This window comes from Fukomys damarensis, unplaced genomic scaffold, assembly GCF_012274545.1.
Source record: "Fukomys damarensis isolate Sample0158 unplaced genomic scaffold, DMR_v1.0_HiC HiC_scaffold_12, whole genome shotgun sequence".
Lineage (NCBI taxonomy): Eukaryota > Metazoa > Chordata > Mammalia > Rodentia > Bathyergidae > Fukomys > Fukomys damarensis.
This window is the reverse complement of record NW_022900924.1, coordinates 2,128,698-2,153,615: the sequence shown is the minus strand read 5'-3', so window position 1 is coordinate 2,153,615 and position 24,918 is coordinate 2,128,698. Positions and strand designations below refer to the sequence as shown.

The following is a 24,918-nucleotide window of genomic DNA, read 5'->3' as shown; positions in this document are numbered from 1 at the left end:
CTGTTCCTGCTCTGCCCTTTCCGCAGATGCTATGAGGCTATGCTGGACAAACACCACTCACAACTAATACTGTTATTGGCAGCCACCAGGATGAAGCAGGTGCACCTGCTCAGGGCTTCCCTTAGTGCTTGACTCAGGGGTGACTGCCTGAGGACCTGAGGGAGTCCCAGGACTGTGATCATACCTCCAAGATGGCGGCAGGGCCAGGCCTCACCCTTGCCTCTGCTGGGGCCCACAGTCTCCCACATGGATGCACATGTCATGCTGGGCCAGGCTTCTGGCAAAAAAGTGCCCTCAATGCTGAGCATTTGGGTTTTTCCCCAGAAGGTGGAAGAAATGTGGGTGCAGAGTTCCCTCCGAATAACTTTTGTCCTCTGTCTTGGGTTAGGTCTGCCCAACCCTGCCCTTCAGGCCCTGTGCAAACTCATCACTGCCTCCGAGACAGGCGAGCAGCTCATCAGCCGGGTAAGTGGAACCTAGACAGTGGAGCCCAGGCCTGTGGGCTGTGGGGGACTAGAAAACAGTGCGTGTTGGCCCCAGATAGGACCTGCACATGAGGTGGGTGCATGGCTTCTGTTAGCCGGTGTGATGAGGACAGAAGGGTAAGGGCTTCGAGGAAGAAAACCACCCTCCCTGGCATATACCGTGCCTGCACGACTTGGCCTTGCAGTGTCCTTCTGGGAAGTCAGCTGTAGGGACGTGGAGGGCCTTCCACCTACAGGGGACACCTACGGGGCCTGTCAGCGGCAGTCCAGGCATCTCCTGGTCTCTCGCTTCAGTGCTGTCCTGCATCGTCATCCCACCCAACTTCAGCTCATTGGCAGGGATCACAGCCACCGTCCCTGAGTCACACTGAGCCGTGACGGCTGCAGAGCCTTTGTACTTATTCTCTGATGTGAGCATGTTCTGTGCTGAAATACAGGAGCCACTGGGGGAGGAGAAGCCCCTGAGGCCCAGTAGTGAGCAGTCAGGAGCCTTTGAAGAGGTGCTTCTGGTGAGGCAATGTAGACCTCATTCCGGACTGCGGAGGGCCCGACGCCTTAGCGTCTCGCAGGCCTCCAGCGTCTCTGCTCCCCGACCGTCCTGCTGGTTGGCAGTGGTCTGCGCTCAGCCCCAGACCAGGCAGCTTCTTCTGGTTTTTATGCAGCGCAGCTGCTGGAGAAGAGAACACACGTTGTGACGAGTCTGTGAGAAACGCTGCGTGGGCAGGGCTGTGGCCTCCTGGCCGGGGTTGTTTCTGCCAGCATTGGGGCCTACCTTTCTGGGTTCCTGCTCGTTTTGTACTGAGTGTTACATCTCCTGTCGGATAGCACCGGGAAGACACTTCCAGAATACTGTATGTTAAAATACCCTGAACCTAGGAGGCCTAGAAAACTGTGTCCCCTAGAGACAGCAAAAGCTAGAATTGCACCATTCCACTTACAGGCCGAGGCTGGGAGCCCCAAAAGCCAGTCGTTTTCATTTCTTGCTTTCAGTGGAAGCACAGAGACTTTCAGGCTGAACCACTGTGGAGCCCCAGGGACGAGTCCCGAGGCTCTCCCATGGAGTCCCCGCAAAGCCCTCGCTGTGCCCCTGCCCCTGCTCCCGGCTTGCCCAGCCCAGGCGGCTGCTCATCTCCTGTACATCCGTCCCGCTGCCTCTCGCTCTCTCCTGGTCAGGGCCGGCCAGTGCGGTGCTTCCTAAGGCAGCAGTCAGCTCGTGTGCGTAACAGCTGTGCTTGAGTCTAAACTCTCTTCTTTCTCTCTCTTTTTCTTTCTTTTTCTTATAATCTGCTGGCCGAAGGCTGTTAAAAATATGGTGGGAATGGTGAGTACAACTCTAAGTAGCAACTGTTGTCAGGTGAGCCCCTCCACCCACCCACCCCGAGTCCCCCAGCATCTCTGAGCTTGCTGTGCACTTGGCTCTGTCTGGCAGAGCCCTGTGGGCTGCAGAGCTCCGGTTGGGGGCCCAGTGCCACTGGCTCAGGGGCCTGTCCCCTCCTCTGCTCCGGCTCCCCTTTCCTGCTCAGCCCTTCTGTGTCCTTGGTTTGGCTTTTTAAATCCGCTAGAAGAGCGGGGACAGAAACCAGTGAGTGAGAGACACTTTGAACACATAGGAAGACCCCTGGCTAAAGCTCAAAGACCTTGGGGTCTGGGCCACGTGAATACCTGAGCAGGTCCCCTGGGCTCGTCCTTGCGTGCTTGGGCTCCAAGTGTAATGCTGGATTCCTCTTTACCATGTACCTCAGGATCATAAAGGTGGCTTCCATGTAAGATATTAGCGAAAAAAAGGGGGGGAGTGATTGGTCCCCTGACTTGTTGCTCCTACTCCTCGGCCCTCCTGTTTGCTCGAGGAAAGATGCAAGGCTGGCAGCAGACCCAGGCCCAAGGAGGCCACTCAGCCTTTGCTGTCTCGTGGCCTCTCCAGACAGTAGGTATGACGGCACTTTAAGAAGAGCTCCAAGGGCTGTACCCATGGAAGGTGAGCGGGTCATGAGTGATGGCAGTGACAGGTGACATACGGTTACTCGGGCTGACTCATGAGGCTGCCAGCTGCTCACCTCTGTCCTCCCTCCTCAGCTCCACCAGGTGCTGGTCCAGCTGCAAGCTGGCGAGAAGGAACAGGACTTGACCTCGGCTCCCATTCAGGTTTCCATCAGCGTCCAGCTATGGCGGCTCCCAGGGTGCCACGAATTCCTGGCGGCTCTTGGTAGGACACAGCATCCTTGAAGTGATGGATTCCTTCTTTCTCTTTTTCATTTTAGGGGGTAGAGTTGGTAGACTTGAATGGGTCTTAGTGTTTTCTTAGAAGCTAAACTACTTAAAATGGTTTGGTCAAAGACGCCAGTGCTTTAGCATGAATCCCAACGGCCCTCCACATTTTTCCCATTTCCTTATAATGTGATGTCCCCTTTCTCATCTGAACACATCATCTTACTAGGAATCTGCTGGATTCCAGTATTGTCAGAGGTCAAGCCTCAGTGAACTGCTAAAGAAAGCTTAAAGTTGTAGTCATAAAACAGCAGCTTCAGTTATTGGCCCCGTCACTGGCTCTGGGAACCAGTAGGGAGACAATACTACTGACACCACCTGTGGTTGGCCACAGGCGCTGAGGGCTGCCCACAGCAGGTCCTGGTTCAGTCCAGAGTCCCATTTCCACCATTTGTGAAATGGCTGACCAGCTCCTGACGTGATCATAACTTACTTATGACAGACACATTGTTGATTAAAATGCCCCACAAGGCCCCATTAAGTGTCCGGAGACTTAAGAGCCACTTCACAGCTTTCTCTTGAACACCTGACAGTGTTCTAGGTGGTGACCAAAAGTCTTCTGAAAAACCCTGTCCTGCTAGCCTGCGTTCTAGCAGAAGCAGACAGACTCAATGAATACCGTACCTCTGGGCAGCTCTTTAGAAGGTAAAGGAGCCTCGGCTAGTTATGGGCTGGAGGAGAGGAGGCGCCATGCAGGCCTGAGAACCCCCAGGATGTGGATGAGGGGAGATCCAGGCCTAGGAACCATCCCCAGGGTGGTGCAGGGTCGGGTGAGACACAGGCAGGGTTGGGCTGGTGGGTTCTAACGTGAGAGACGGAGACAGCCTTTGTGGATGAGTCTGACTTCACCAGCACAGGGACTGGCCGTCAGACTCTGCCGGGCTGCAGATCCTTAACAAGAAAGTTTCTTAGGGCTGGGAGTTTAGCTCAGTGGTGCCACCACCTGCCTTGCAAGCTCAAGGTCCAGAGTTCGATTCCCGGTACTGAAACAAGAAGAAAGTTCCTTCCCACTTGTCAACGTGGGTGTTCAGTACCAGGTCATCTTTTCTCACCTACGTCTAGGTGATCTTTCCCAGCCACCTCTACTTAGGCCTGGTACCATTTGTCTCAGGAGGAAAGAAGCCCTGGGTAGCTGTACTCCTTGCTCTTTTTTTTTTCCTTTCTTTTTCCTCCCTATTATTTAAATAGTCTTCCTGTTATAAACAAATTTATAGCTAAATAACTATAGTCAGTAACAAAGGGAGGCCAGAGTGAGACAGGCCAGGTCCATGCCAGCGAAGCCTGTCCTTTGTGGCAGCCCTGGGACCAGTGATGGGTGTGCCAGCCGGAAGGTGGAGCTGTACCTTTCACATGGAGGAGGAGCTCGTTCCCTGCCGCAGGGCCTCGCCCTCCCGCCAGTGTGGTGTGGCTGTGAGGGGAGCCCAGCCTTCAGCTCTGAACTTTGTTTCCAGTGCCCTTTGCCAGTCATGTCACAGGGAACGGACTAGCAAGATTCAAGAAGTCTAACACAGCTTTGTGTGGTGCACAGTGTGTACAGTCACTAAGTCCTGGGACTCAGGGTGGGGAGGGGTGCAGCGTGCTGTGAGCAGCGCGTGCAGAGACGAGAGCCCGGTGTACCGCTGGGCTGTCTGTGGTGTAGACAGCCCAGTTCTCAGGCAGCAGCCAATTTAGATCATTCTAGTAAAGATTTCCAACAGAAATATTACGGCTATACAATCAGTTCCTAGTTTTTAATTGCTGAATTATCTGAGACCTCCCTGTTGCTTTCAGGGACTGTTTATTTTCCAGTTCAGGGAGGAAAATGTCCCATAGCAGTTGGAATGCCCAGCGGCTCTTGCAGTGAACCTCTCTCCAAAGGGAACAGCAGTTTCAGAGTCCTTGAATCAGAACGGAAAGGGCAGGCAAGATCCCCTCTTGGTCCTGAACTCAGACACTTGAAACAACGGTGGCACTGTCTCTCATGGCTTCCTGCTGTTTTAAGGTTGCAGATCACAAGATAGGTGCCCTGTGCCCTGGGGACCAGCACCAGGTCCTGGGTGTGGCTCAGGGAGAGCTGTGACCTGAGGAGGCCAAGGGAAGACTCTTCAGCCCCTTAGTCTTGCTTGGTGGTTTCGTGCTTTGGATACACTCGTGAGCCACAGCCTTTGGGGCTGTCTTCTTCCCGGAGGGGGATCCTTATTGGCTGCCTCTGTAATATCTTTTTTTCGGTTTTTTGTTTTGTTTCTGAGACAGAGTCTTGCAATGTTGCCCAGGCTGGCCCGGAACACCTTAGTCTCACGCAGCCTTCCTTCATCCGCTTCTCATGTAGCTGGGACTACAGGCGAACCACCTTCCTAGTTGTAATGACTCTCACAATTTTATAACCATGGTATCAGAGCTCACTAGCCAGCATTTTTGCTCAGGAAGCTTTCCACCTTTTCTTGTGCCTGCTGAGACACATGAGACCCTTTAGTGTCAGGGAGCAGTGCTCCTGGGCTTGGCAGAGGCAGTGAAGTCCCCGCAGGCTATTTCAGCCCGATGAGCAGATCCTCCATGGCCAGTAGGAGCTCACTTCCAGAGTGGGTAACAACCGGCATAGAACATGTAGGTGATCTCGTCCATGCTTGAGAAATCTACCTTCTCATATACCAGCTTTAAATCATGGGCTTTTGGCTGAATGGAGTAGCCAGGGTTCCCCCCAGTTAAGTTTATTGGTACATTTAAAGCACACATACAGTTACACTCATCATTGGGGTCTGGTACCTCTCCACGATATGTCTTGGCTCTTGTTTGTTTCCCAGACCCCGGCCCTCCCTTCACCCCCCTCGCCCTTCCCTATTTACAAAGTCTTTGTTTCCGTTTTTTCCTTTTTTCACAGTTTTCTTTTCCCTTATTTCCTTTCCCCTGCCTTCCCACTCTTTAGCCATTTTCTTCCTATTCCACTCTCAGTGATACCATGTGAACCTTATTTACACTTCATTTTTCACACCAGAGAAGCTGTCTGTTATTTACTCAAGGGTGTCCTGTGCAGTAGCCAGTTTTCATCCCGACAGTCTGTGAGTAGACTGCTCTTCTGTAATAGAAGTCGACAAACAAATATCGATGTACTTACTGCGTAGGTCTTCAGCTCTCGAGAACCTGGTTCAGGGCAAGCACAGAGCGCCAGCTGGTGGTGCCTGCACCTTGCACGGGAGGATGGGGAGAGCTCTGGAGCATCCTGTAAGTGTCCAAGGAGCCCACAGCTCTGACCGCCTTCAGCGTACAGACATGGAAGCAGGTGTGCATGTCTTTTGTTTCTCTAGGTTTTGATCTCTGTGAGGTGGGTCAGGAGGAAGTTATCCTGAAAACCGGGAAACAAGCGAGTCGGCGCACCATGCACTTTGCCCTCCAGTCCCTGCTGTCTCTCTTCGGTAAGAGCCTTCCTCCCATCCAGCCCTTGTGCTCCATCCCTGTCCCGAGAGGAGGAGTGATCAGACTTGATAGCGCTGGGGGCTGCTGAAGAGCAGTCAACAGAAGCACCTCGCTCTTCCAGAACTTACGGTCCTGGGGAGAAAAGGAAAATGCAGGCAACAGTCTGAGGGACGGTGGGGAAGGAAACAGTTGGGCAGAGCAGTGGCACTGGCAGGATGTGGCGAGGGAGTGAGCCTCTCCCTCTGTGGGGCCGTAAAGGTGCTCGTGGCTGCTTCCCTGAGTCAGGCAGAGGCCAGTGTGGAGATGTGCATGGAAGCACCGGGTTCCTGTAGGTCGGAGGGGAAGAGGAGTGTGTCCTGTGGGTCACAGAGATAAGGGTGGCTTGGGCAGGAACAGTTCCTGAGAGCAGGCATCCTACTAAGCAGCAAACACTGACTTTAGAGTGTGGACAGAGTGCGCTGAGGGGTGGGAGAGACGCAGGCCGGAGAGCAGCAAGTATAGACAGCCCCTGAGGTCTGCTGGAAGGAAGAGCAGGGGTTGGAGCTGAGGGGCGGATGGCTGGGGTTTCAGGCGAAGGACCACAGCTTGCTCCCAGGCCCCCGTCAGACAGGAAGGCAGACACGGTCGCCCTGCTGGCCTGTGTGACAGGCAGCAGTGTGGAGATGGCCGTAGTAGAGAAGCTCTGAGCTGTACAGATGAACTTCCCTGATGCTTTTGTCCATATGTAAGCTTTACTTTTTCCCAGTTGGACCCTACTGTGCAGACTGTGAGTTGTAGATACACAGTACTTGGAAATTCTTTGCTAGCTTCTGTGAAAATAAAGATGTTTGTGATTATGAATGGAAGATCAAACCTATATAAAATTCTAACTGCTTTGTGCTTAGATTCCACTGAGCTCCCCAAGCGCCTCAGCCTGGACAGCTCGTCCTCCCTGGAGTCACTGGCGTCAGCCCAGTCCGTCTCCAATGCTCTGCCTCTGGGCTATCAGCACCCACCCTTCTCCCCCACCGGGGCAGAGAGCATTGCCTCTGATGCCATCTCCGTGTACAGTCTGAGCTCCATTGCCTCCTCCATGAGCTTCGTCTCCAAACCCGAGGTGGGGTCAGAAGCTGGGGGACCCAGAGGACGGCAGGACTACGACAGGCCCAAGAACACTTACCCCCAGGGATCTACCCTGCCACGGAGCCAGCTGTCCCCACAGACCCATCCTGCCGACAGCAAAGAGGAGGAGGAATACGAAGGCTTCTCCATCATCAGCACAGAGCCCCTGGCAGCCTATCAGGAGAGCAAAAAGACACGCTTCTCCCCAGACCACAGGCAGCCCCGCACTGGGGCAGCTGCAGGTGTGAAGGTTTCAGTTAGCTCCAAGGGCAGCATGAGCACTCCAAATTCCCCAGTGAAGATGACCCTGATCCCTAGCCCAAACTCGCCCTTCCAAAAGGTAGGGAAGCTGGCAAGCTCAGACACGGGCGAGTCGGACCAGTCCAGCACTGAGACGGACAGCACAGTGAAGTCCCAAGAAGAAAGCAACCCAAAGCTAGACCCCCAGGAGCTGGCCCAGAAAATCCTAGAGGAGACGCAAAGTCACCTCATCGCAGTGGAACGTCTTCAGAGGAGTGGCAGTCAGGGGGGCAAGAGTCACAGTCGAGAAGACGGCATCTCAGTGCCAAATAACGGCGCCACTGTCTTCAGGGCGTCAGAAACAAGCGCCTTCAGCAGACCTGTGCTATCCCATCAGAAGAGCCAGCCATCCCCAGTCACTGCCAGACCAAAGCCCCCAGCCAGGAGCTCATCCCTGCCCAAGGTAAGCTCTGGGTACAGCAGCCCTGCCATCTCGGAGGCGTCCCTCAAAGACAGCCCAAGCCAGCACAGCGACCACCCATCCCCCAGCTGTGACTCCCAGGCCTCCCTCTTCAGACTGAAGTACCCCAGCTCTCCTTACAGTGCACACATTTCCAAGTCACCACGGAACATGTCGCCAAGCTCCGGCCACCAATCCCCTGCTGGCAGTGCCCCCTCACCTGCACTGTCCTACTCCTCAGCAGGCTCTGCACGCTCGAGTCCAGCAGATGCTCCTGACCTGGACAAGCTGAAGCTGGCAGCCATCGACGAGAAGGTGCAGGCCGTGCACAACCTCAAGATGTTCTGGCAGAACTCAGCCCCGCATGCCACAGGCCCGGTGAAACCATCGAGGGGGCCGCCAGGAACCATGACCACCAAAAGAGATGTGCTCAGCCTGCTAAACTTGTCACCTCGGCACAGCAAGAAGGAGGAGGGGGCAGATAAGCTGGAACTTCAGGAGCTGTCTCTGCAGCGGCGGCAGGATGAGGCGCCCGCCCGAGCCCCTCCCAACGGCCACTGGCGCTCGGAGACTACAACGCTGGGCCCGCTGCTGCCCACTGGCCCTCTCACCCCTGCACCCGAACGCCCCCTGAGACTCCCTTCTGCTAACGGCTACAAGTTCCTGTCCCCGGGAAGGTTCTTCCCTTCTTCCAAGTGCTAAAGCGTCTTTCTGCCCACTGACACCGCACAGCAGCATGGACAGGGCCCTGAGGTCCCTCGGGCTGTCCCCTCGTCTAGTGCAGTCACCCCCACAGCCACCAGCACCTCCTCACAAGGGTAGGCTCTCTGGGCTAGGGCTCTCCCACACCCACAGCCCCCTGCACCCACATGGGGCTCCTCTGGGCCAGATTCCCCCAAAGCCAGGACTTCTGTGGGGTCGGTACAGAAGACTCATGGCATTTTCTACACTCTTCACCAAATGTTTACCTTGAACTCCCTGTTTCTCATCTTCGATGTGATTCTTCAACAGGATTTTGTACAAAAATGGTCATGGCTCTGGGATGGGAGAGGAAAGGGAGCACATATTTTGCTAAGAGGTCTATATGTAATACCTTTTATACACAGAAGTACAAATAGAGCTTCTCTAAGGCTTGCAGGTGCCGGTTGGGGGTGGGACTCAGAAAATGTAAGTTGAATTCTACATGCAAATATTATATTAGCCAAAAACAGAATAATGGTTTTTAAAATGCCAATGATTTAAAATTAAATTGTAGCAATTTTGGTCTCCTGATATTATAACGACACGGCAACAATGCAATAACTCACAGTGCAACGGTGCTTCCCGCCTGAACTGCTCTGCTCCCTCAAGCTCTGGGCCCTACTGTCAGCCAAACTTGAATTTTCTTAAAAAGTTCACATAACTCTTATCCAGGCATTTCAGAACTATGCAATTTGTGATTTAAAATGCAACTGTGTGCTTTTAAAACATTGCTGGCCTTTTTTGTACGTGGGTAAACAACTTGGTTTTATTATCAATAGTACTTTGCATTTATAGCCATTATTTTTAAAAGCTCAGAAAGTTTTTTACAATATCCAATTTTGAATAGTCACCCACCATTAGCAATTATCGAGCGTGGGGGGAAAGGTTGAAATTAATTCAGTTTGCTTATTAAGCAAAAAAAAAAAAAATTAAAACATTTTTAAAGTAAAAAAAAAAAATCCTCTGGCTAACTAGATTGCACCAGAACCTCTCCTCCTATCTCCCATTCCCTTGTATTAGCTGCTTAACTGTATTCTCTCTTCCCAGCTCCAGGTCCTGCAAACCTCTATCTCAGTCTGTTGCCAGGTCCCCCCCACATTCCCAGCAGCACGCTGCTGCCCCTCAGCAAGCTGCCTCAGCCACTGCAGAAAACTCCTGTCTGTACCATAGGGAGCAGGGCACCTTTGACCGGCATGTAAACCTGAATTAGCACTGAGCAGAGAAGTCAGAATCAATCCTAGAAGGCGAAGGGGACTTTTCCTACAGCTATGACAGTGTACTTCAGGACCGACTGGGACCAGCCAAGGGGATAGTTCAGGTAGCGGTGACCATTACTTTATTTAAAATAAAGAAACGGAATGTTGGAAATGATTGGTACTAAGTTCAGTTGAAGGATTTAAGTACCTCTTAGATCATTCTAAAGTCAAAATTCTCCATTCTCATTTTGAGGGTATCTCATATAAGGGTGCTCAGCCACCTGGCCCAGGACATCAGCAGCGTAGGGAGGGGACAAACGGGGCCTGGCAGGAGGGACATGGACATCAGGACCCCCAGGTGCAGTCTGTACCTTGGGAGAGCTCAACTTTGTAGGCACATACTGCGCACTTCACCTGTCCACTCATGCGCGCTTCTGAAGAAAGGCTGTTATTTACCGAGTTTGTGTTATTCTCCTGAACTACACCATAGAGGGCTTTGCATTTAACCCAACAACGGTGTTGACAGACAATAAGGACAGCACATTGTAACACTGACCCCAACACTGGAAGAGAAATGCTTTGTAAAGCATTTAGCAAATTTGAAGATGTTAGGGAAAAAATAGTAATGAAAGTACCAGTGTAGCAAAGTAAAGCCAAGTGCACATGTAGCACTGGGCATTTAGAGAAGGAAATCAGGTCCTCAACAGCAAAGAGTACACCTCAAATCAAACGTGTAAGCCCACGTATGATGGCTGAGCCTCCCTTCCCCAGCACACCTCCCGGCCTCCGCCCAAGTGCCCAGGGGCCCTGTAGGAAGGGCCCAGCTGCGCCCCACCAGTGGGCTCTGCTGCATTTGCTCACCGCTAGGAAATCCCTCCGCCCCAGCCAACTCCCTGCGGTTATCAAGCCAGCAAAGAGGACTCACTCACTGACCTGGCTTTCATCCCAAATACACTGTTGTTTAGGTTTCATCCTCAAGAGCCAAACAGAATTTTTGTCATTGTCCTAGACCTAAGTTTCAATGAAGGAAAAACAAAGTTGATTAACTAATATGATCAATCTAAAGATCTCCAGAATCATTGTTTCTTTATGTTTACTGTCAGTCAGTCTTGGTGTTTTTATAAAAGTGAAATGTATATAAAAATCCTAAAATCAAAGTGAGTTTTTCAGCCTACTCTGAAAAAAAATATGCACTTAAAATTATGTGAGATTGTATAATTCACACGGATTTCTTTGTATAGTTCAGGGGTTGGCAACTCTGACCAAACTAAATCTGGTAAGCCATCTGGTGTTTATGGCCGTAGGCTTAAATTTTTACCTTTTCCAATGATTATGGAAGTACCTGTGTAACAGTCTTGATTTTGCCTGTTACATCACAAAACCTAAAGTAATGGAATACAAATCTTTTTTTTCTTCTCCTTCTTCTTCTTCTTGTTGGTGCTGAGGATGGAATCCAGGGCATGCTAGGTATGTGCTCTCTCATTGAGCTACATCCCCAGCCCTTTTTATGTTCTATTTTGAGAAAGGGTCTCACTAAGTTGCCCAGGCTAGTCTTGAACTTGAGATCCTCCTGCCTTAGCCTCCTGAGGAGCTGGGATTTCAGGCACATGCCACTGTGTCTGGCTAATACCTGGCCTTTTAAGACGAAGTTTACCAATCCGTGGTGTAGGTGGCAGGCAACACAATTGGAATAATGTTTCATTTCTACGGACCAGGACAAAAGAGTCTCAGGAAGCAGATTAAGATTGATGGGCATGATGAGACCCTGAGCACAAAAGGGCCAGGCGGATTAGCACAAGTAATTTCTGCTTAGCCACTGACTCTTCCTTGTAGAAAAGTAACAGGTGTGGATAAAATTTACAAAAACAGTTTTTTTGCTTTCCATTTGCAGATAGCATTGAATCTATTTCTTTTTAGCTCAGGAACCTGGAAAGCCTCGCCCTACTCTATTCCATTAACTGCAAACAAATACCCTAAAGATAAGCAATAAAATCTTCTCTTAGAACCCTTGAAAGGACCACAAAGCGAGGTTGTAAACTCTCTTGATTCTCACTAGTGAACTTCAGACAACTCTGATGTCTTTGACCAAGTCAGAATACCATGCGCAAATTAGCTACTAACACTGAAAATCTGATCCACTGTTATGTGCAGCAATATGAATTAGTTTTTACCTTCCACCTACTTTTTAAAACTCTAGTCTACTCTGATAGGAGGCGAGGTGCTGCACACAGGGTCCTGACCCTGCTCTCACCTGCCCCAAAGTTCCCTGCCTGCTTTGTATGCAGCTCTGCTAATTTGGGTTCAAGTTGGATACATATGCAATAATCTGGTCTGCTTTAGTAAGCAGGCAAAAGGTAAAACTGTATCATTTTCATCATATGTTGTATTGTTTTATCGCAACCCACTGTTTGGTAACCGAGCCCTTTTCTGTGTCAGACCCCTCGGCGATACTGCCTGTCGGCACCCAGCCTGTCCTTGCTCAGCTGCCTTCCCTGTTTGCCACTCATGCTCTTAAATGCAGCGTTCGCCATCCTCGGCCTATATGGACTGTTTTTGTAAATTACACAGTTTCCAGACGGCATTACACTTTTTATATTACAAAATTTGCCATGTAAAAAGAATGTCATATTTTTATTGAGACTGCTAAGGCACTTGGCCTTCTTCCTTTGTGATTTCAGTGTCTATTAAAGCATGAGTTCCCTTGGTTTTAAGTGCTGTCTCTGCATTTCTTTCTGTACACATCCTACTCTCCGCAGGCCTCTTCCGGCATGGAGAGTGCAGTCCATGAGGGAGCATTTGCTCCTGGTTGGGGCTCCGCGCCTCACAGGTCGCCGGGGGAGGTGAACCCACCCTGGTGCCCGGCACGGGGTTGGGGTACTGGGGTGGATGACTAACTGCTCCTGCTGTTCCGTAGGCACAGTCGGAGGACCAGAAGATTCTACAGGGAAGGGCTTAGACGGAGAAAAATAGCATTTAACATCGTCTGATCCCCACACCCAAGGACACTTCCAAAGAAGGGAAACAATCCTATAAGTAAAAGTCTAAGAAGCATGACAGATACTGGGCAAACAATGAGATAAATGTTAATGAAACAGCATAAAAAGTGACGTTTCATGTGGGCAACAACAAAAAAATACTAGACAATAACATGTTAAAGGTGTAGGTGTTAAAATGTGAGACTACTTTTAGACTAAGTTAAAGGTGCATGATGACACACGGAGGTAGAAGTGGAGGTTATATTTCTAGTAAGTGGGGAAGAAATACCCTCATTTTCATAAACCTTGGCAGATCTAAAGCAACAGAAAAACGGAACAATGACAATTAAAAAGCAGGACAAATGTGCAGTGAGATTAAAATATCAGCAATGGTAAAAGTGAACTAAACAAAAAGTAGATTAACAGATGATGACAATATGTCCTCTTTGTTAATACGATTTAAAAAACACCTCACCAACCAATAATGCCATCAAATATTTGATACTAAAAGTATGGGCAAAATAAAGGCCAAAGTGAAAGGCACCAATAAAGAAAGCCCATGTTTTTCTTTCTTTTTAGCACCAAGATGGAACTCAGGACCTTGTGCTGATGAGATAGGTGCAGCACCCCTGAGCTACATCCCTGGCCTGAAGATCCATTTCTAATGATGAACTTAGCAAAAAGGCAAAATTATAAACTTGTGTGCAACTAATTTTATAGCCTTAAAATTCATAAAGGAAAAACTGCCAGATGTACAAGTTTGGAAAAATACATTATCATGAAGGGAATAAATATTTTAATCCACTACTCTCAATAACGGACAGGCCAAACAGACAAAAAGATTAAAAAGAATGTGGTCATTAAGCAATCCAGGCTCATGAGATGGAGTTTCAGATTGCGAATCCACATTCTTCACAGGCACAGATGGAGTATTTAATGAAAGCAGGCCACATAATTATTCTAATCAGAATGTAATACTAAGTATCAGTAACACGGAGGCAACGGAAAGGTTTCTAATCTGATATATAAATGTACATTAAAGAGCACGTGAACTATGGCAGAATTCACCCCAGAAGTGAGAAAACACTGCATAGCAAGTAGAAGGGTTGACTTTTACAACAGAGACGAGTCCTATCTGTTCTTCACAACCCTGCAAGTTCACACAGCAGACAGCCTCCTCCAATCAAATAAAATATTTTAATTTCTGCTTATGTTCCACTTACATCCCTTAGGATCTTTGGGAACCTCCTCAAGATACCACAATCTGCAGATGCTGAAGCCCCTTCTCTAAAATAGTGTAGACTTGCATTTAACCCACACACATCTTAATTTATGCATTAAATCATCTCTGGATCACTGTACTGTAAGTGCTACGTAAGCAGTTGTTACACTGTGTTGTGGGAATGATGAGACATGCTCACAGCATTATTTTCCTCCAAATGTTTCGGATGCATACGGAGCCTGCAGACACAGGGATGACTGTGTACAATGGCTTCAGATTAAAACTAGCTTATAATTGCATAAAATAAGTAGAATATAGCACTTGCAAGAAAAATGTACAGCTCTAAATGTTTACAGTCAAGGGCAATATTCAGAAGATGTAACTGCAAGACCCCCAACCAATAAGGAGGGGACGGCCAGGTCCTCCGCAGCCAGTGTCATGATATTAGTGTGCGTTAGGAAAACAGACACTACTGAGCCAGGTAGGTGACCGGTTCAGGAAGTTACGGGACAAATACCCAGGTGGAAAAGAAAATATAGACTAAGAAATACTAGAAGCAAAGAAAACAATAAAGAAGACCAGGAGTACAAGAGAAAATAAGGTTAAAGGCCAAGGACACTTAAGATCTAAACTATAGCAATGCCTTAGCTACACAGCACCATACAATAGAATTTTTTTTTTCATTTTTTAGTTTACTGTACATGTATGTGGTGCACAATGCTTTGCATCCTTGTAGGAAGTTGGTACATCTACATAACACATCCCAATTCCTTTTTTGTCTCCTTTCCCTTCCCTCCCTTCCCTGCTGCCTCTCTCTCCTGACCCCCGTCCCCTTTGAGAGCCATCTGCCTGCCTACTTCCTGTTGTCACATCCAGAGGTGTACCTGCACTGCCCCACGGCTCTGCTCTGTTGTCTGAGCAGCTCGCTGGGATGAGTAAACCCAGCCCTGGTGAAGGATTAGAAGAACTAACTTTAAAAGGTGAAACAAAGACACTTTATTTGAAAGAAAGAAAAGCAAGGAACTAACAGCTATCTTGTGAGGAGGTGAGGAGCTACAGAGAGATGGAGGACCTGTGGGCCCTTTGTTTCCAGCTGCTTTTATAGGGAATCAAGAGTCCATCCCTCTACCTAACATTTGTCATAATCTGATTGGCTCCCTGGGCTGTCATAGATGGATCCTAGGCCCCAAGACCCCTAACCCCTTGCGCCATCTTCTACATGCACATTCTTAAGTGAGCCTGTCAGAATCTTATCTTTAGAATTTATGGGTTTGTTAAAAAGGACCAGACATACAGCATCATTAGCAATTAAGTAATATAATAAATATAATATAGTGGCCCTAAAGTGGGACTAAGTATATGATAGATATTTATATAAATTTGTTTATATTTATATTCAAATTTAATTTGAATACAAATCTATATTTTATATATTTATTTATATACTAAATAAGAGCTCTCTTAAGTGGCTGGCTCTTGTCTCCTTTGCATGTTATTGCAGGTGGGTGAAGGGATTTTTTTTTTTAAAGAAGCTTTTTAATTTAATAGGATCTCATTTGATTTCAAAACTGTTTCCCATGCAATGGGATTCTGTTCAGAAAATCCTCACCTATGGCTATGACTTCAAGAATTTTACCTATCTTGTCTTCCAGTGGGTTGCAACATACAATTCTATTTGTTCACATATATTAACTATTTTCCAGTGAATGTAAGAACAAGTGAAAAGTATTAGCAGCTATACAATAGAATATAGATATAAAAGTTCTTTTAAAAAGATAAAATTCCAAAATGGTACAGAAAGAAAAGAAACAAGCAAACAATGAAAGGACTTACGGTTCTGGCCTTCTGAAATTAAAGAGGTGACTTGTGAGTTAAAAAAAAAAAAGCCAAATGGTTTTACAACATACCAAATTTTCAGGAGCTGGCTAATCTCACTTTTCTAATTGTTTTGAAAATACAGCAAATATAAAAATAAGAAATGATTATTCAAATCACTTCATGGTGTGATTCTTAATCCTAAAACCAATGAATGCGTGGTATGGTAGTTCATAACTATAATCCCAGCACTGAGAGGCTGAGGCAGGAGGATCACTGCAAGTTCAAGGCCAACCTTGCCTACATAGTAAATTCAAGGCCAATTTGAACACATTGTGAGACCCTCTGTGTGTGTGTGTGTGTGTGTGTGTGTGTGTGTGGTATTAAAAAAGAAAATTACAGGCTCATTGCATTTATGAACCTAGACATAAAGATCTTAAATAAAACATTGGCTATTAACTCCTTGTATTTTTAAAACTAAGAAAACTGAGCTTGAAAGCACACTTTATATGTTACTGACTTACAAGTGTTAATGTTTGCTGATGTATACACAAGTGGTATTCCTAAGGGCTAGAACTCTGAAGAACCAAAAAGCAGTAATATGGAGAACACTGCTACTCCGAGACCTTGAACAACCAAGTTATATGGTTTACGTTATAATTATATAAAAAGCAAAATTTGTATCTATTAGAAGAACAATGGAATATGCATGTCAGTGTAATGAGAAGTCCAAGCAGTTCCACCATGTCTTAGTAAACAATACAAGAACTACATCACACTATTATTGTTAAAGAATTGCATGACAGCCCAATAATCTATGGATTAAGTATAAAAGGTTAACAAAGCACCGTACAAGGATTTGTGAGAACAATAGTTTGGTCCCTAACACTGCTAAGAATTTGCACACGAATTTGGAATACGTGTGTTTTTGGATGCTCCTCGGGAGGGGTGAAGAGCTTCAGATGAAGATTTGATCATATGCTTCGGAATCTCAACTGATGCTGAAACAGAAACCAGGTACAAGGAAGACTGCATTTAGCAATTGTGACTACATTGTTTTTTTTTTGTTGTTGTTTTTTGTTGTTGTTGTTTTTGTTGTTGTTGTTGTGCTTGCGAAGCAGGCATTGGCACCACTGAGCTAAATCCCTGGCCCATGACTACTTTTTAATATTAAGATTATCATGCTTTATTTATAGTCATTTCATTTTGTTTTTAACCTTGGTGCTCTGGACAGGGACCACAGCTTGGTATCTTTCTCAATTTAAAGCCCTTCAAGCTTTCCTAAGAAGCACGCATGTTTCGAGCCTGTGACACTACTAAATAACAGCAAACAGCAGGGGACTGACAGGCTAATGCTGCATCCACTCCAGCAAATGAGGCCAAACATCTGGATCCAGATACATTAAAAGGACATGTTGGCATTAAGGCAACATTTTGCTCTTCAAATGAGTTCCATCTAATCTCAAGATATTTATTAAATTGGTAGCAATTGTGCATTTTGGCCTCAGGGAATAATAATACTCTTAAATAAATAAATATACCCAATGTATTTATATTGAATAAAAGTTTTAAAATTCTGAAACAACTCTGACTTCCAGGAGCAGGACTCGAATTCTACCCTTTCTGTTAATTGGAACAGGAAAGTGAATTTAAATTCTGATCTGTCTGGAAGCATTTGCCAAATTCTGATTTTTTTTTTCATGTAGAGAGCCTTTTAAAATATAACCACTTTCTTTTTGAACCAAAAGTACCAAAGTTAATCTGATAACCAAAAAAGCAATTCTTATCTATTGTTTCAAAAGTCATTTATTATACAAATATTTACTGAGTGTTAAAAATAGAATCTAGCAAATAAAAAAAGCAAAAAGTTAAAATAGATTTTAAAATGTACAACTTAAAGCTTATGCGGTTCATTTAGATGCTACTGTCACCTATGTTATGCACAATTCACGTAGCCTCAAGAATGCAAATGCCAACCACTGTCCCCTGCTCCCAAAGCCCTCCTAAAACCTGCCTTAGCCATGTACTCCTCCTATCCTACAGGCCTCTCCTGGCAGCAGCTGAGGTGGCAGGAGCAGGGAGGGCTGCAAGGTCAGCCAGCCCCACGAGAGGTCAGACCTGAGAAAAAGGCCCTTAGCTAGGCCAGTCACATTCCGCTCCTCCTGAGTTCAATCCAGGGGATGTTGACAAGATCAGGACTCTGCTGCTGATGAAAGCCAAATGTGGTGAAGTACATGAAGGTCAGTGGGGCCAGCATGACCATGTGCAGGCCAGAGTGACAGCAGCAGCAGAACTATGAGGAAGTAGAGGAAGTCTGTGATAGAATAGAACAGATACGAAGACACCAGGACAGAGGCCCAGAAGCCTCTGAAACAGTCAACCCCAGGCCATTCTCAGGGCCAGGTTGTTGCTTCCGACTTGGGATCACCAAAATGGGACTTCTGTTTTCTTCTGCAATTCAATGGATTTAGTCACAGGTGTCTGAACCCATGGCATATTAGAAGCTAGTTAGAAATGGGCAAGAGGAAAGCTACAGAGTGACAGGCTGCAGACAAAAATGACAACCAGAAAAGCGCTCTACACAGGAAGTGAAAGGCCACACACTGTGTGGGAGTCTGAGGCACACACTAAAGGGCCACATAGCCTTCTTGAATGGTCTTAGACACTGGTTAAAATAAAGAGAAGTCCTGTGGCTCCCATGAGATGATCAGGGACCCTTTCTACAGCTGGCACCTCCACAGCCCCAAACCTCGCTCCCTACTCCACTCTTCTGCACCATCAGAATCTCCTTGACAGATGAGTCATCCCTGCCAGCATATACTTTATACACTCTCTAGTTTAGCTATCTCCCCATCCGTAGAATGCTGCATCTCTGATCTTCTTTTAGAACAAAGCCCCCAAGTGGTCTATATTCAGTGCTTCCAATCCTGCTTGCTCTCGTCTCTCTTGAAGCGTAGCCTCAAATTGGGTTTTTGTCCCCACACAAGATCAACAGCTGCATCCACGGTGAAAAACCTAGTGATCGATTCCTAGTTCTTTGCAATGTAGTAGAAAGGATACAGAGTCACCTATGAGATAATAAAGTCTAAGTATATGCATGTAAATTTCAATTTACTGCAAATACAGGGATAATGAGAGGAAGTTACACAACACCATGAGAAAACTGAAGCAAATCCAGAAGTTGAGCCACCCCACCTCTCCACACAGAACTCTGTGCAGTGATGAAGTAGACCTTTCTGCTGTGATGAAAATATGTGCCACAGTACAGAAGCCACTAGTCAGTCACACATGCCAACTGAGCAGCTAAAACAAGGTTAATGTGATCAAAGAATAGAAGTTTCACTTTATTTCATTATTTGTACAGATATAGTCACATGTACAGCATGAGACTAGTGGCCTGATCACTTTAACAAGCCAATGTCATACTGAAAAAAATACTATTCAAAACCAAAAGAAAGTCACAGCCACTTTCCTGGAACTTGAGAAAAAGTGAAGAGACAGACCACAACACAGAAGGAAGGGACAATCTGCCCTTCCTCCCTGGCTCCTTGCTTGTGGTGTGAGAAAGGAAGACTGAATCTAAAGAGATACAGTGAAAATGGATGACTCTGGAGGTGTCCAGGGGAAACTAATGGAACACAACAGTGAGTGCTGTGCACTACAACAGCTGGTACCCAAGGCTTGGGTAATCTTATGTCTTGCACCCTCGCTTCTAATCTCTTTCTCTTCTTTTATTTCTCTATTTTTTTCCTCATCTCTTTTAAATTTTCTCTCAAGGTGAAATTGCTCTATCGAGTGGATATTTACTGTATATAATTTTCTCGTATGTTAGATTTCGTTATTTAACTATAAACCTTGTACCTATGGTTAAAGGCAGAAAATTAATAGTTATCACAGTTTGCATTTTCCAGTCTATGTATGATGCTGTTATTATTACCAAAAGGACTACTTAGGCCAAGGTGACATCGTTGCTGTAATTAATTGATCTTCCCTGTGTGTCAATACCTAGTTTGTCTGGGGATCATAAACAATACCATAGTCCAGTACTAAAGAGCTGGGTGCTAGGCTACAACCTTTTATCTCTAATAATTGAAGGGGCAGGATCCTTGGAAAGACTCAAAAGCCAACTACACCTAGAAGACATCTCTGAAAAGTAATCATTTTATAAAGGAATCTCAATATTAGTAATAAAGCTTTCTAAGCAATTAACTAAGCCTAATGGCAAAAAAAGAAAAGAAAAGAAAAGAAAGAAAGAAAGGAAAATGAAAAAACATGGAAGCAAGATGAAATCCATGACTCCCAAATCACCTGAAGCAAATCAAGGGAGCATTGAGGTTGCAGAAATAAAAAGCCACCCACCTGAATTTTATGAAATGGTAGCAGTGAAAGTAACAAAACAGATGAATAAATCTCTTGACAAAACCAAAAGAGATTATTAAAGAACTAATGATAATAATGAAGGAAATGCTTAGTGAATCTAAAGTAAATACAGATATTTTTTAAAATAGAGGAGCTTAGGAAAGACATGGAAACAATGAAGGCCCAACATAGAAAGAACTGGGTTCTGTAAAACAGACTCAAATAGAAATGGAGATTAAAAGTTATTCTGAAAATATGTGCAACATGGTCAATAAATGTGAAGATAGAATATCACGTCTAAAAATCAGGGTTGTGATTGGCGATCATCAAATGAAAGACACTTAAAAGTACCAAGGGACCACAAAACACCAACTCAACAGCTGCTAGATGATGCAATGAAGAATCAGAAAATAGTACAAAGGGTATAAAAAACCTGCTCACAGAAGTAGTAACAGAAGACTTCTGAACCACAGAAAAAGAATTAAAGTACAGAAAAGACAGGCATATAAAATTCCAAATGGCAATGATCTGGGGAAACAAAAACTCTACAATGCATATGGTAGTCAAGATTTCAGAAATTCAACGCAAGACACAATATTAAAAGCTGTTGGAGAAAAGAAACAAATCACCTATAAAGGAAAATTCATTTGAATCACAGCAGACTTCTCAACATAAACCCTGAAGTCAAGGAGATCATGGAGTGAAGTATTTCAAGCCCTAAAAGAAAATAAGCTCCAACCTGGATTGATGTACTCTGAAAAATTGATGTATCTTTCAAATTTGATGACGGAAAAAAAGATACTTCCATGACAAAGAACACCTGAAGAATTCATGACCACCAAACCAGCACTCCAAACAGTACTGAAGACTATTACAGAAAAAGACAACGGAGACAACAATTCCAAGGATTCCAATAGAATGAACTCACCAGGCAAGGAAAACAAATAGGAGGGAAAGAAAGGGAACCAACAACCGGAAAATCATATGACAAGGATAAATAGTTGCATATCAGTCATAACCATCAATGTGAAAGGTACCAATTCACCAATCAAAATAAACAGGCAGAATGGATTAAGAAACAAAATCCAACAATATGCTACACAGAGCAAACACATTTAACTCAAAAAGAAATTCATGGACTGAAAGTCAAATGATGGAAAACAATATTCCATGTGACAGTATCAGGGGACAAAGGTAGGGGTAGCTATTGTGTTTGCAGACAAAGTGGGTGTCAAGCCAAGATCAATCAGAAGAGATAAAGAAGGTCACTACATACTTGTTAAGGGAATAATCCAAGAGGAAGAGATAACAATAATAAATATATATATGCACCAAATACCAGTGTACCCAACTATATAAAACACTAAGGGATATGAAAAATAAAATAAGCACTAATACAATTGTAATGGGGGACCTCAATACTTGTCACAAATAGATCAACTAGACAAAAAAATCAACAAAGATGTATCAGAGATGCATCAAACCTTTAAATAAATAGACTTCATAGCTATCTACAGATATCCACCTAACAACAGAATACACATTCTTCTGAGCAGCACAAGGGACTTTCTCCAAAACAGACCACATGCTAGCTCATAGAACATGCTTAAGTAAATGCAAAGGAATTTAAATTATTCCATACATATTATCAGATCATAGTAAAATGAAACTGGAAGTCAATAGCGAAAGAAACCATGAAACGCATGGAAATTAACACCATCCTGAACAACCAATGGGTCATAAATGAAATTAAAGAAAGAATTACAGTTTCTGCAATTAAAAGATAATGCCAATGTGAGAAAAAGAAGCCTCTGGAACACAATGAAAGCAGTCCTAAAAGGGAAATTTATATCAATGAAGTCCCATATCGGAAAAAAAGAGCAAGCTGAGGTAACCTAATGTTGAACCTCAAGGTTCTAGAAAAAGAAGATCAAGTTAAATCCAAAGCATATACAAAGAAGAAAATTACAGAGATCAGAGCATAAATTAATGCAGTGGAGACTATGAAAACAATACAAAGAATCGATGAATCTAAGAGTTGGTTTTTTAAAAGATTAAATAGACAAATCCTTAAAAAAGGAAAGAAAAGACCCAAATCCATGCAATTAGAAATAAAAAGGACAAAATCACAATGGATCCTGCAGAAATCCAGAAGATCATTAATACCTACTTTGAGACCTGTCCTCCAATAAGATGGAAAACTTAGTAGAAATGGACAGATTCCTACATACATATGAATTACCAAAGCTGGATAAAGATGATATAAAAATTTAAATACCCAATTTCAGTCAATGAAATTGAAGAATTAATTAATTTTATAAAACTACCAACAAAAAAAGGCCCAGGCCCTAAATGATTCACTGCTGAAGAACTTTCTTTCTTTCTTTTCCAGTACCAGGGATCAAACTCAGGACCTCATCCATGGCCCTTACCAGAACTTTGGAGACTATCTAAGACCACTACTCCTCAAACTCTTTAATGAAGATGAAAGACAAGCAATATTCCCAAAGTCATTCCTGGAACCAAGCATTTTCCTGATACCAAAACCAGAGAAAGATCCAACCATAAAATGGAAATATAGGCCAACCTCCTTAATGAACATAGGGGTAAAAATCCTCAATAAGATACTGACAAACAGAATGCAGCAAATCATCAAGATGAATATAGTCTGTGAACAAGTAGGATTCATCCCAGGATGCAGGATAATTCAATATATGCAAATTAATAAATGCAATACACTGCATTAACAGAACCAAGGAGAAAAATCAGACGATCATCTCAATAGACACAGAAAAAGCATTTAACAAAATCCAAAATCCATTCATGATAAAATCCTATGGAACAATCGGAATAGATGTTTATCTCAATCTGATAAAAGCCATCTATGACAAACCAACAGCTAACATCATACAAATAGTTAAAAATGGAAAGCTTTCACTCTAAAATCAGGCACAAGACAAGGATGTCCACTACCACTACTCCTGTTCAATATAGTTCTGCAAACATTAGCCAGAACAATTAGACAAGAAAAAGAAATAAGAATATGCATAGGAAAGGAAGAAGCTAAATCATCATTTCCTGATAACATGATACTCTGCTAGAAGGCCCCCAAAACTCCACCAAAAGACTCCTAGAATTAAAAACCAAATTTGGCAGTGTAGCAGTACACAAAGTCAACACTCAAAAATCAATAGCATCCCTGTACACAAATAAATTCACTGAGAGAGAAATTAGGCAAACAACCTTTCACAACAGTATCAAGCAGAATGAAATAAATACTTACAAATCAATCTAACAAAGGAAGTGAAATACCTATACATTGAAAACTACAGTACTCTGAAAAAGGAGATCAAAGGGGATATCAGAAAATGGAATGATGGTCCCTGTTCTTGGATAGACAGAAAAAATACAGTGAAAATGGCTGTATTTCCAAAACTGTTATACAATTTCAATGCAATCCCAACCAAAATACCAATAGCATGCCTCACAGAACTAGAGAAAACAATCCTAAAATTCATTTGGAACTAGACGAGACCTAGAATAGCAAATGCAGTTCTGGGCAACAAGGACAAGGCAGGGGCACCACAATCTCTGATTTGAAGTTATACTACAAAGCGATGGTGATGAAAACCTGTATGGTAGTGGCCAAAAAAAAAATGAATATTAAGGTGACAGAATGGAAGATGCAAAAATAACTCCAAGTACACTCAGATACCTATGTTTGACAAAGGGGCTAAACACTTGCACTGGAAAAAATAGCCTCTTTAATAAATAGTACTGGAAAAACTGTATTTCCACATGCTAAAAAATTAACCTAGATTCGTATGTCTCACCATGTGCTAAACTAAAATTTAAATAGATCAAAATTGTAAATATAAAAACAGAAACATTTAATCTACTGGAAGATAGAATAGGTAAAACAGGTGTAGGCAAAGACTTTCTGAACAAAACTCTGATTGCACAGGAAATACTACAAAAACTCAACAACTGAGATCACATCAAATGAAAAATCTTTTTGCACAGCAAAAGAAACCACCAACAAAGTGATGAAACAACCCACAGAATGGAAAAAAATTTTACCAGTTACTCCTCAGACAAAGGACTAATATCTAGAACAATGAAGAGCTCAAAAAATAAGTTCCTCCTGAAATGTAAAGGCCCAATCAAAAAATAGGCATCTGAAATGAACAGACATTTCTCAAATGAAGAAATACAAACAGCAAACAAATATATGAAAAAATGCTCAACATCACTGGTCATTTAGGAAATGCAAATTGAAACAACACTGAGATTCCATCTCACTCCACAAAGAATGGCTATCATCAAGAAATTAACCAATAACAAATTCTGGAGGGGCAGTGGGAAAAAGGAACCCTGCTCCACTGCTGGTGGGAGTGCAGACTGGTACAACCACTGTGGAATCAGCGTAGAGATTCCTCAAAAAACTAAAACTGAAGGTTATATTTGACCCAGCTGTTACCCTTGTGGGTATCTTCCTGAAAGAGTCGAAAATATCATACCAAAGCAATGCGTACATAATCATGTTTATAGCAGCACAATTTATAATAGCTAAATATTTCTTATCTGGCTCTCAAGGGCCCATCTGACTCACATAGTCCCATCTGGGTTTCATGGTAACTTGTTTGGCATGGTGGTGCATGCTGTAATT

The 24,918-nt window shown here is 44.5% G+C and overlaps 1 protein-coding gene across 1 annotated transcript in view; it reads left to right on the top strand.

Annotated features, from left to right (window-relative positions):
- Nucleotides 1-9,611, top strand: part of Ttc28 (tetratricopeptide repeat domain 28) — a 558,472-nt gene extending 548,861 nt beyond the window's left edge. The window contains exons 19-23 of the mRNA XM_010604145.1: nucleotides 389-465; nucleotides 1,783-1,806; nucleotides 2,559-2,688; nucleotides 6,032-6,139; nucleotides 7,025-9,611. Of these exons, the coding sequence (XP_010602447.1) occupies nucleotides 389-465; nucleotides 1,783-1,806; nucleotides 2,559-2,688; nucleotides 6,032-6,139; nucleotides 7,025-8,643 (1,958 nt within the window). The 3' untranslated portion in view covers nucleotides 8,644-9,611. The remainder of the gene's footprint in view (nucleotides 1-388; nucleotides 466-1,782; nucleotides 1,807-2,558; nucleotides 2,689-6,031; nucleotides 6,140-7,024) is intronic.
- Nucleotides 9,612-24,918: the final 15,307 nt, after the last annotated feature.